The 11,604-nt window shown below is 45.9% G+C and overlaps 1 protein-coding gene across 1 annotated transcript; it reads right to left on the reverse strand.

Moving 5' to 3' along the window:
• Nucleotides 1-5,056: 5,056 nt before the first annotated feature.
• Nucleotides 5,057-7,816, reverse strand: LOC119276502 (putative receptor protein kinase ZmPK1). The gene has a single exon (XM_037557572.1). The coding sequence runs from the start codon at nt 7,788-7,790 to the stop codon at nt 5,355-5,357; it is 2,436 nt and encodes an 811-aa protein (XP_037413469.1). The 5' UTR covers nt 7,791-7,816; the 3' UTR covers nt 5,057-5,354.
• Nucleotides 7,817-11,604: the final 3,788 nt, after the last annotated feature.

Below are 11,604 nucleotides of genomic sequence, written 5' to 3' on the forward strand. Positions count from 1 at the left end.
GCGCGCGAATTGAACTGGGTGGGCCCCTTCAACCCCTATTACCAATCATAATCCTCCACATCAGCTTGTTTGTAAAAAAATTAGGTAACCTTTTGTAGATGTAGCATTACTTATGCTTCAACCGCTATTACCAATCATAATCCTCCACTTGCTTTGTTACTGTTTGAACCAGTTTGAGCTGTCTTGAGCTACCACCAGGATTGGCTTTAGCTAGGTAAGTAAATATGTGTTGAGGAACACCAGTTATTTTTTCTTCTTGATGCAAGAAACTAGCTGCAAATTTTCAGCACTGTTTGTTGGCAGGTGCTTTAGTACTTCCTATATGACTCGCAGAGCACTGCACCGGCAGCTCTTTCTGAATGAACTGTGTAATTATAATCTGATATTTGCAAACCAGGTAGTGAGGGTTGTAACTTGTATGAGGTAAATGAAATAATGTATCACCATGTGTAGGTGGGGCATGAGGCTATCTAAGGGAGTACAACCTTTAGACCTTATTGCGAAACAAACTAATGCCTCTGACTACATTCTCAAGGTTCCCCCAAAAAACAGAAGATTGTAGAAGGGTGTTGCGCCTTATGGTGGGTCATAAGTATAACTGTTTGCTTGTAATTAATGAAAAGATATGCAGGTCTCCTGCGTATTTTCAAAAATAAATAAATAAAGCTTAAGGTCCTTCCCAGCTTTTGTACCAGCAGAATGTCTTTCTCATTTGGGTTGATTAAGAAAACTACTCATACTGCAGCATAGCGATTCAGCTTAAGTGATGCCTATTGAGCATTATAAATATGGTTAGGAAGATGTGTATTTTATTTTCAAAGAGTGAAGGGAAATTACATGTGAAAACTGAAAACATTGCACCACACAATGGAAGGTGCAGATTTCTTATGACATGATTTAATGATGTTTCGTTTTTCTAGCCTTTGGCAGATATGTGCAACCTTTTCTAGCAACAGAAGGTTGGAACAATATGGTTGCATATCTATCATGCTAGGAGAAATATGTGATTTATCTAACAGGCCAGCAAATGAAGTTGGAAAGAGAATCGCTATTGCCATGAGAAGATTGCCTTAAATTCAAGTTTTGGCTTATCATCTCAGTAGTTTTTGTATTAGGTTCTTACTTATCTTGTGATAAGTTTCAAGATAAGACATACAAGAAATGGCTATTTAATCTTTTTGCAGTTATTTCTTTCAATACTGTGTTTTTTTACTGTACCTTTGTCTAACAAACCATTCTATTTGCAAGACAAAACGCCGATAGCTATGGGATGTTTCTGTAAATTTGTTGCAGATAAAGGTATATAGCCTTTGTATGCAACACTTTGCTAGAATAGTAACTGCACCAAATCTTAGCAAGTTATCATAACAACTACTACCTCCATCCCATAATATAAGAACGGGGAGTAGGAAACATTGTGTTATTCTGTTTGAATTTGGAAGCAAGAACTAATATTTTTACTTCCGAGTTAGAGAAACTTTCCTGTGCAACTCAACTGCAATTGTATCCTAAAGAAAATTTAAAATTTTAATGCTCTTTGAACTAGAGTAACACACGAAAGGAACATTGGATGAATGTAGAAGTAATCAAATGATAGAAGGCACAATTTACTGCACTGCAAGGAGGCAGCTTGCAGGTACCAGGGGACTTTAACATGATTTATCGGGCCCAAATAAAAACAATGCCAATGTTCCCTGCCATGTCATGGATCGCTCCTACCCGCTCGATGATCTGGAGCTGCGCGAGCTGCACTGAAATGGTCGTCGATACACATGGTCAACCGAAATAGATTGACGAGGGACAATAAAGAAAAAATATCAGCAGGCAAACCCATTTTGACTTCTTCTACAAACTTGTATTCCATTGTGGATAAGCTGGAAGCTTTAAGTAATTTTTTTCGATACACTTGGTCAAACGAAATAGATTGACGAGGGACAATAAAGAAAAAATATCAGTAGGCAAACTCATTTTGACTTCTTCGACATACTTGTATTCCAGTCTGGATAAGCTGGAACGTTAAAGTAATTTTTTTAGGTCTTCTAGCTAAGTTGAGGTGTGAAGGTTTCACAAAGCCCTCTGATTTTGTAGTGGAGACTATGTACCCACTATTCTGAACAGAACTTGGTGTTATTATCTAAGGTTTTGGACTAGATCTTGTGTTCCACGAGTTTTGGATTGAACTCCTGCTGCCATATGTGTTATCTTTACCTCTAGAACGATATCTAGGGAAACACGTTGAAGTAGTTCCTTCAACACGTGTGTTGTACACTTTGTAGCAGCAAGGTGGAGTTTCTCCTCCACAACCTTGTGCTGTTTTAGGTGGTATCGCAGTCCTGTTGATCCATTCCAGTTCTTGGTGTCCTCTTTGAGGAGCAATGCTACACCTACGTAGGGAGTCTTATGTATCCTACGTAATTGTTGATTTGGCAGCTATTGATTGGACATTAGTTGAGGGCACGGGCCCACCCTAGAAATCAGGGGGGTCTGGTTTGATTAGCGCTTCAGCAAATTACGTAGGTTATGTAGCAGCTGTTCGTAAGTCTAGCATTTTTGCCTCTTTGAGAGTGAGCTGCAGCAAAACATGGAAGAATAGGGGAAGAGGATGGATGCTGAAGAATAACATATCCAAACGTATGTGCAATCTTAACCAGAGATTGAGTTAGCTGGCTGAGATGATAAGAAATGGTGTTCCTCTGCTGCCAATGAAGAAGATTCATCAGAGAAGAAGATGTTTAACAGTGAAGAAGAGGGGGTAGTCTTGAAGCAAGACTACCACAACATGTAGCTCAGTGTTCTTTAAAAAGCCAACCTATGTGAATCTCAGTGTACTTCAGGAAGGACAAATTCGACACCGCTGCTGCGAGGTAATCCGGTGTCTACCCGCTGCTGTGCTCTGCACCCCCTTTCCCCATCATTGCTGGTTTAGGTGTGCTCAACACCTGCGCTGAGATATCAGCTGAACTTGCCAGTGTGCCAGTGAGTGCAACGTGCACACGTTGTGACACAAGAACGAACATCTTGTATGTCTTCGAGCCTGATTTGTAGCCGATGAAGACGATGGTTTTGCTGCAGTCTTTCGACCTTGGAATGACTTCACTTTTTTCATGAAAGTCAGACAACTGAATGTGCAAAGAAAGCTCACCATCGGGTTCCTGGCTGCCATGCCAAACTTCGGACGGCGTCTTTCCGTCGAGGGCTTTTGCCAGCGCATAGTTCAGGAGAAAGACGGCCGTAGAGACCGTCTCGCCCCAAAACTTCGTAGGCATGCTGCTTTGCTTGAGTAGACTGCGTGCTGTCGCCACGGTGGTTTGATTCCGCCGCTGCTCGACGACGTCGTTTTGCTGCGGTGAGTATGACGCAGAGTGATGCCTCTACACACCTTGATCTGCACAATATTCGCTGAATTCGACCGACATGAACTCACCGCCCTAGTCGGTTAGTAGCTCTCGGAACTTGCTGCTACTTTCCGAGTTCTACAGCCTCCTAGAAGCGCTTAATCGCCATCGGTGCTTCGCTCTTTTTGCCGCCAATAACACTAGCCACTGAAGCGGTTGTGGTCGTAGACAAGGAAGAAACGTTTGCTGTCGGGACCTGCTGGTGGACTGGGCCAGAGAGGTCGCCATGGACCAAATCCAGAGCACGCTCACGCTCTGCTCTGAACTTTAACTTCTCCAGGAAAGTCGAGCGTGGCTGCTTGGTGAGGATGCGGGTGTCACAGAGGTGGTAGGCCTCGAACCATCTACTGACGTGCCGTCTGCCGGAGTGAATCGAAGATGATGTGGCCGTACCGTTCGTGCCACCGCCAAGAAGACAAAAAAGAAGTGTGAGTGGCATCCTGACAAGTAGAGAGGAGGTGTGGCATTGCACCCTCGTTGGACCTTGACAAGTGTGCATCAACCCCCTCTTGGTTGCCACTTTCGGGCCTTTCTCGCTCAAAATCTAATATACAATTCTGAACTACGAAACCGTCTATTTTACAACCTCAAACTTTCAAAACTGGACAAGGAACAACCCTTGGCTGGTTTTTAACTGTTTCTGACTGGTCAACAGCCCAGTCAGCCGCCATGCTACCCATGCTTCTGAATTTGATTTTTTTTTTCCGGCAAAACTTCTTGAAACTTTCCTAGATTGAATATAAGAGCAGTGTAGATATTTGAGATTTTTTTGGAAACTTTTTTTTGACCAGATTTTGTCCCTAAATGCTCCTGATTTTGAATTTTGCTTCTAGTTTTTTTTTTATGTTTGGCAAAACTTCTTGAAACTTCCCAGATTGGATATTTATGAGATTTTTTTGATTTTTTTCTGGAAACCTTTTTTTGGCCAATTTTGACCCAAAATGCTCCCGAATTTGAAGTTTGCTTGTAGTTTTTTTTCCTGTTCGAAAAAACTTCTTGAAATTTTCCCAGACTGAATACAAGGGCATTGTTCATTTTTAGAAAATTTTCAATAATTTCTGGGCACTTCCATCTTTTGGAAGCATTTAGCTAGCAGCATTAAGCCATCAAAATATGGTACAAGTCACTTAGGTCAAGAATTTTGTAAGCCACTTCATATGTTCAAAAGGCCAAAATATCCGAAAATGACACATAATTCAAGAACTTAGGTCTCACACATTACAACATTCTCACAGACCTTCATGACATCCCTTGCCCCATCTCTGGTAGCCTATACTGCATAGTACCGACATGGTTTATTATGTGCCGCAACATTACAACAGCCTATACTGCATAGTGTTTATATATAGAGTGCAGGATCGGTACAGGGGGTAAGTCAGTTTGCATAAACCTGGCGGTCCACTAGTGTTAGACAGCATAACAAAACAAAGTTTGGCACTGCTAATCTTGGCTAAGTGCATGAGACTTTACATCATGTTCCCTGGCTACTGGCTTATGAAGCTGTAAAGTAAAAGCAACCGGTATGGAAGAACATGATGCGCTGCTCTAGAGATCCATATCTAGGAACTACTACTTGCAGAGCTCAATGAACCGACCTCTAACTCTTTTAGCATTATAAATAATTTGTACCAGACACAATTTGAATAACGTAACGCATTATCGAACTCACTGATCCAATTTGAACCGACCATTATCAAAACAGTTATAGCATGTTGAGTAAAATATGTCATACAAACATAAAAGAAAATACTGCGCTGCACCTAACTCCCCGCCTACCAGCCTTGCAACCTGTGAGGATACCAACCACAATTTAAATCAGGAAGGCAGAAAATCTGGAGAATGGATCTAATCTTTCCAATTCATAACAGAAGGTATACACTGCATAGAAAATGGCATAGCTGTTTTTTTTCTCTTCTGATGCCTTGTTTAGCTTGCTTTCATGCTTCTGGTAAAATGCCATCAAAAGTATGCAGGATGATAATCTTCATCGTCACATTCCATGAGATTTCTGGCAATTTGTTCCATTGTTGGCCTCTTGCTTCTTTCATCAAGGCATGAAATAGCTATCTTCACCATAACTGTTGCTTGCTTGTGATTGAAATGCCCTTTCAGTCTAGCATCCACTATATCCAGGTCAGCCCCATTGGCGAGCATCTGTTTCACCGCCTGAACAAATTGCATGAACCCCATCTCTTCTCCGCCTTCTGTTGCCCCACTGGGAATTTGCATCAAGCCCATCTCATCTTCGTATGCTGTCACCCCACTGGAAACCCTACTCCCAGTGACAATCTCTAGAAGCACAACTCCGAAGCTGTAAACATCTACCTTTGCATCAATTGGCAAATTCATCACCCATTCTGGTGCCATATAGCCCGTTGTGCCTCTCATTTGAGTGAAATTTAAGCTAGAACTATCTCTCTGAGAGAGCTTGGATAGTCCAAAGTCTGCTATCTTGGCTTCGAATTCTCGTGTCAGCAGTATGTTTTCTGGCTTTACATCACAATGGACAATCCATTCGAGACATTCATGATGCAGGTAAGCAAGGCCTCTTGCTGTCCCCAAGGCAATCTTGAACCGCTGACCCCATGAGAGCAGTCTTTCAGTGCCTCTGCCATCAAAAAGGTATCTGTCCAATGACTCATTCTCCACAAACTCGTAGACTAATAACCTGTGTTGGCCTTCTGAGCAAAACCCATACATTCGTACCAAATTCATGTGGTTGATCCTCCCAATGAGAGTTACTTCTGCCCAAAATTCCTCTTCACCTTTTCTAACATCTGTAAGCTTCTTTACTGCCACAACCTTCTTGTCTCCGAGTATTCCTCTGTAAACTACTCCATTGCCACCCTTCCCTAGCTCTTCTTTGAACTTCCCTGTTGCTTCAACCAACTCACGGTACGTAAACCTCCTGAACTGGCTTGTTATCATCTTGTAACCTTCCTCCATGGACTTGGGTATGTTGTGCATTTTGAAAAGGACGTACCATCCTGTCATGATAAAAAACAATTCAACTGCCCCTAATATAGCAGCAAAGATGTAGAGGTATGCCCAGCTTATGTGGTCAGAGTTTTTTATGTATGCATCTGCAGACACTACCATAACCTTGGATCTCTCCGGACTGCAGGTAATACCAGGATGATTGGCGGCTGGAGATGTTGAACTGACACTCTTAGGAAGTTTGAAGTAGTTGTCTCCCAGGAAATATGGATAGACCTGGCCGTTGTAGAGCACATTTTTAGTGTAACATAAACCCTCTCCAGCTTTGTATGTGAAAGATATGCACATGCAGCTCTCCAAGCAAATCCGCCTGCATTCTTCGAGGGAGATTGACTTGTTGGAAGTGAGATCGAAGCCATAAAAGTCACCATGAGGAACCTTGACGAATTGAAAATCCTCCTGTGGTTGCCCGCATTGGATGCTGAATGTTGGCTTGCAGCCTCTGTCCCAGTTCTCGGGATCAACCATCTTATATCCTGGAGGACAAGTGCATCTGGGGCGGCCTGCTGGTGAGTACTCACAAATTCCATTCTTTCCACACAATCCATGCACATAACACATCTGCTGCACACCCTGCCCTGTGATACTCCAGTTTCCACTTGATGCATTCAAACTGTACATTCTGAAGTTCCCATCATAGTCGATGGTGATCCTTCTCTGGATCCCCAAACCTGAATCCGAGGCTATCATCTTGAACCCATCACTTGACAAGAACTTGCCCTCGCGGTCCAGGACTGCGAGCTTGCTGCTGTTGAACCTAGTCCGGCCGTTCTGGAGTGCATTGTAATCAGGGCTTGGCCAGTATATGCTTGTGATGTCCGGTCCATTGTACAGGAGGCGTAGGACGTTGTCATTGTCGAAATAGAGGACATGGTAACTATCTGACTGGGAGACCAACTTGTTTGCTCTCGTCAGATGCTGCGTCGGGAGCAAGGTGTTGGTGGGCAAATCGAAGCTCTGCCATACGGTCTTACCGGCCGAGTCGTTGATCACGAGGTTCCCGGTGTCGAGGAGAGCCACTGTTGTGTGCTTGCCCCAGCCTGTCTTGCTCTCCCATGCTGTGGAATCATTGAAGTCGGTGAGGACCAGGTTGCCCTCACGGTTCAGGGATATCCTGGAGCCCTGGGCGTTCACCGGGAAGCGAGGATTCGCTGTCCAGACGACGGTCTTGTCGGTGGCATGCGTGAACCAGATGGAGAAGTAGAAGGCGTTGGTGCCGTTCCCGGACGGGTAGAAGCCGCAGGAGAAGGTGGTGTCTGGTGAGACGAGCAAGACTTTCTCACGATCTACTTGCAGAGATGTGCCTGTGCTTCTCTGCCATGGGGACGCACAGGAGCAGAGCAGAGTGGAGAGCAAGGGAAGAAGAAGGGCTACTGGGTAGAAGAAGAGCCTAGGCATCTTTTCTGGCTGGAGGTGATGACAGACAGGGGAGTAGGCTCCTTATGCAGCCTTTTGCGGGGCTCTTTTAGTGGGGTTTCTGTCCGTCCATCTCGTGACCAGTATTGTGTCCTGAGCTACTATCCATTTGTTTGTTTATGACCACGGAGGTGATGAGTGCGCCTGCTCGTCTAGGAATTTACGTATACTGCTTTCAGTGTGTGATCTTGAGTACTAGTAACTTTCTCTGACCCAGAAAACCACTGGCCTGATCTGGACAAGATAGGAAGACCGGAGCCTGAGAGTTGCGCTGGCCCTTTGCTTCATCTCCAGCGGCTGTCGTCACGGCGGAAGAGCAGCAATCTCGGTGCGGCGGCGGCGAGGTCTTCTCGGTATTTTGTTGGTTGGCACGCGTGTGCATCTGCGTGTCTCTTCCCTTCGTCTGTGCTGGGCTGTAATCCTCTCCCATCCTTGTTCGGTGGATTCGCTGCGTGTCGCCACGGTCTACCGAATGCAGGGTTGGCTACTTTTGCCCCAGAGAGTTTCGAAAAAAAAAACTTTTGCCCCAGAGAGAGAAAGAGAAGATGGAGGCAAGAAATTTACACCAAATATCGCTTTCGTATGCGGTCCACATGGGTATCATGGACGCATGAATATCGATCATGTGCTGCTTCTAGGTGACCACTGACTCAGCCATGTTCCTCTCGTTGCGATTACAGTGCTGCTCAATAACTATGGTCTTTAATTTAGTTGGTCTTCAAGCTTCACAATGGAATGTCTTCTATAGTCTTGATGGCGACCTGAAGGCTGCAAATTTAGTTGGTCTTCAAATGAATGGAAAATGGGTTCTTCATGCAACCTAAAATTTTGTATTCCGTACTACAAGTGCTTCCATTCTTTTGAAGTGCTTATGTTCCAGTGATCATAGGGCATTGCATTCTGTACTAGAAATTTTGATGGCGCCCTGAAGGCTGCAAGATGCCAGCTTTTCTTTTGGGGGCGATCTGAATAATCTTATAGACCATTTTTGCCAAGACATGTTACATTCCAGGGGCAAGACGTAAATGTTCGAAGGGGCCATGTGTAACCCTTTGTGTGAGATCTGACGCACCATGCAGCCCCGTAGCAGCGTATCATCTAATAGCTCGGAGCACTCATATTTTCCCGTCTTCTATAATGGTTGAGTCAGTGTCATCTGTTCATACATGTACCCGTGTGTGGTCATCTCTGATGGCTATCGTGCATCGGTTTGTTATTTCAACCAGATATTCTATGGCTGGATTCCCCTCTAACTTCTTTTATAAATCTGGATCTCTTTTTCTGCGGGTGGTATTTTTTTTTAAGCATCAGTACAGACACAAGCGCTCATATACACGCGCATACACTCATCCCTATGAACGCACACACGCACACCCTACCCCTATGAGCACCTCCGAGAGACTGAGCCATCATATCAGGAATAATGCGAGCACCAGGATTTAAACCCTGGTGAGTTAAGGATACCACTGTTCACCTAACCAACTCAACCATAGATTGATTCGCTTCTGCTGGTGGTATTGGTATCCGTATTTGGAGCTACTTTTGGCTGGCTAGTGGGAACGGCACGAAAAACGCTACCTCCGTGTCTGGCCTAGTTTCCTAAAGAAAGGAGTCTCACCTAATAACGTGGCCTAATAACGTGGGCATCTATCTCGTCTCGTGGTATGAGTGTCGGTCTGTACTATCTTACCTTTTCTCTTTTAAAAATGGTGTACTATCTTACTTGCGTGGTGCGTATTCCCTTGAAAGAAGTCGTCATGAATATGCCAGCCAAGTTACCACTGCACGAGGGGCTCTGACTTGAGGAACTTCAATGGGGCGACCCATTTCGTTCGCGACTGTCCGTTTGGGTCGGCGCGAACAGAAAATGCGGCCCAACGCGCCGATTCAAATGGACGCGCGTCCGTTTTTTGTCCGCGGCGATCCATTCCCGGCCCATTTTTTAGCCTGATTTGCGTCGGCGCGGACGCGCGACGGACGCGCGCACGGTCGCGTTTCCAGGCCCGCTGGTTTGTGGCACATTGGCCTCCCTCCCCCCGGCCAACAAGCAACCCTCGCCCCCCGCCTCCTCCGTCACCGTTGCCGCCGCCCATTTTTGCGGCGACCTCCAGCTGCCGCCGCCTCCACATCCGCCCAGCAATGCCGCCCCTGTCCCCAGTCGCCCGCCGCCGTCGGGGAGCAAACTAGTTCCCGCCGCCGCTTCCCCCACCGCACAGCCGCCCGCGACCAAGAAGACGCCTCGCCGCCCCCGCCACATACGACCGACACGCTCGTCGGACGCCGTCACACTCGTCGGACGCCGGTCGGGCAGCTAGCTGGTCTGTGGGCGCCGCGTCTCCCCTCGCCGGCCGTCTCCTTCTTCGATGCCTGCAAGCTGTTCGACAGTTTGCCAAGGTACGAAAATGGACTCCGCTGACGAGTTCTTTTTCCACAATTTCATTTGCGACTCCGACGATTCATCGTCCGACGACGAGGAGGAGATATTGGATGTCGTGTTGGTCCATCACCACCTCAACAACCAGCGACCGTTGTTCCGTGGCTCCATTCCGGGCCACCTTCCGGCGTTGAATCGTAACCGAGAGAGCGGGCATTTCCTTCTTTGGAAGGACTACTTTGATACAACAAACCCGTTGTTCAAACATCACCAATTCCGCCGTCGATTCCGTATGAGTAGGCATGTTTTCAACCGTATTAGAGGGAGTGGTCGGCTATGATGACTACTTCGAGTGCAAAGAGGATGCTGTCGGCAAGATTGGTTTCTCCTCTTATCAGAAATGCACTGCCGCCATTCGAATGCTTGCATACGGAGTGCCCGGTGATCTCATTGACGAGTACGTCTGTATGAGCGAGTCTACGTGCCTAGAGTCCCTGTATAAGTTCTGCAAGGCTGTGATTGCTGTGTTTGGCCCTGAGTACTTGAGAGAGCCGACAGCTGCAGATACAGCCCGTTTGTTGGCAATGAATGCTAGCAGGGGCTTCCCGGGGATGCTTGGCAGCATAGACTGCATGCACTGGGAGTGGAAGAACTGCCCTTCTACTTGGCAAGGGCAGTATAAGGGACATGTCAGGGCTTGCACTGTCACACTAGAGGCCGTGGCGTCTCAAGATCTCTGGATCTGGCACTCTTTCTTTGGCATGGCTGGATCACACAATGATATCAACGTGCTTCAGCGCTCGCCGGTGTTTGCTAGGCTTGCCGAAGGCAACAACCCACCGATGAACTTTACTGTCAACGGCCACAACTACGACAAAGGGTACTATTTGGGTGACGGTATCTATCCTCAGTGGACCACTATTGTAAAGACAATACCTGACCCTGTTGGAGAGAAAAGGAAAAGATTTGTCCAAGAGCAAGAGAGTGCTAGAAAGGATGTCGAGCGTGCCTTTGGTGTTTTGCAATCTCGATGGGGCATCGTTCGGTATCCTGCTAATACTTGGAGCACGCAGAAACTATGGGAGGTGATGACTACTTGTGTGATCATGCACAATATGATCGTAGAAGACGAGCGCCCGGAACATCTGTACGATCAAGGCTTTCAGTTTTAGGGTGAGAATGTTGTGCCTGAGCATGGAGTAGCGGCAACATTTGAGCAGTTCATTCAGTTTCATGAAGACATGCGTGATTGGGAAACTCACGTGCAACTGCAAAATGATTTGGTTGAGCATACGTGGACTCATGTTGGCAACCAATAGATGTATCTACTTTTATTCGTTCGTAAAACTATGTGAAACATTTTTATTTTTATTTGGCCTGTAAACTATACTATTTATTTGGGCAGACTATTTTGTTTGTTAA

Source organism: Triticum dicoccoides, chromosome 3B (genome assembly GCF_002162155.2).
Source record: "Triticum dicoccoides isolate Atlit2015 ecotype Zavitan chromosome 3B, WEW_v2.0, whole genome shotgun sequence".
NCBI lineage: Eukaryota > Viridiplantae > Streptophyta > Magnoliopsida > Poales > Poaceae > Triticum > Triticum dicoccoides.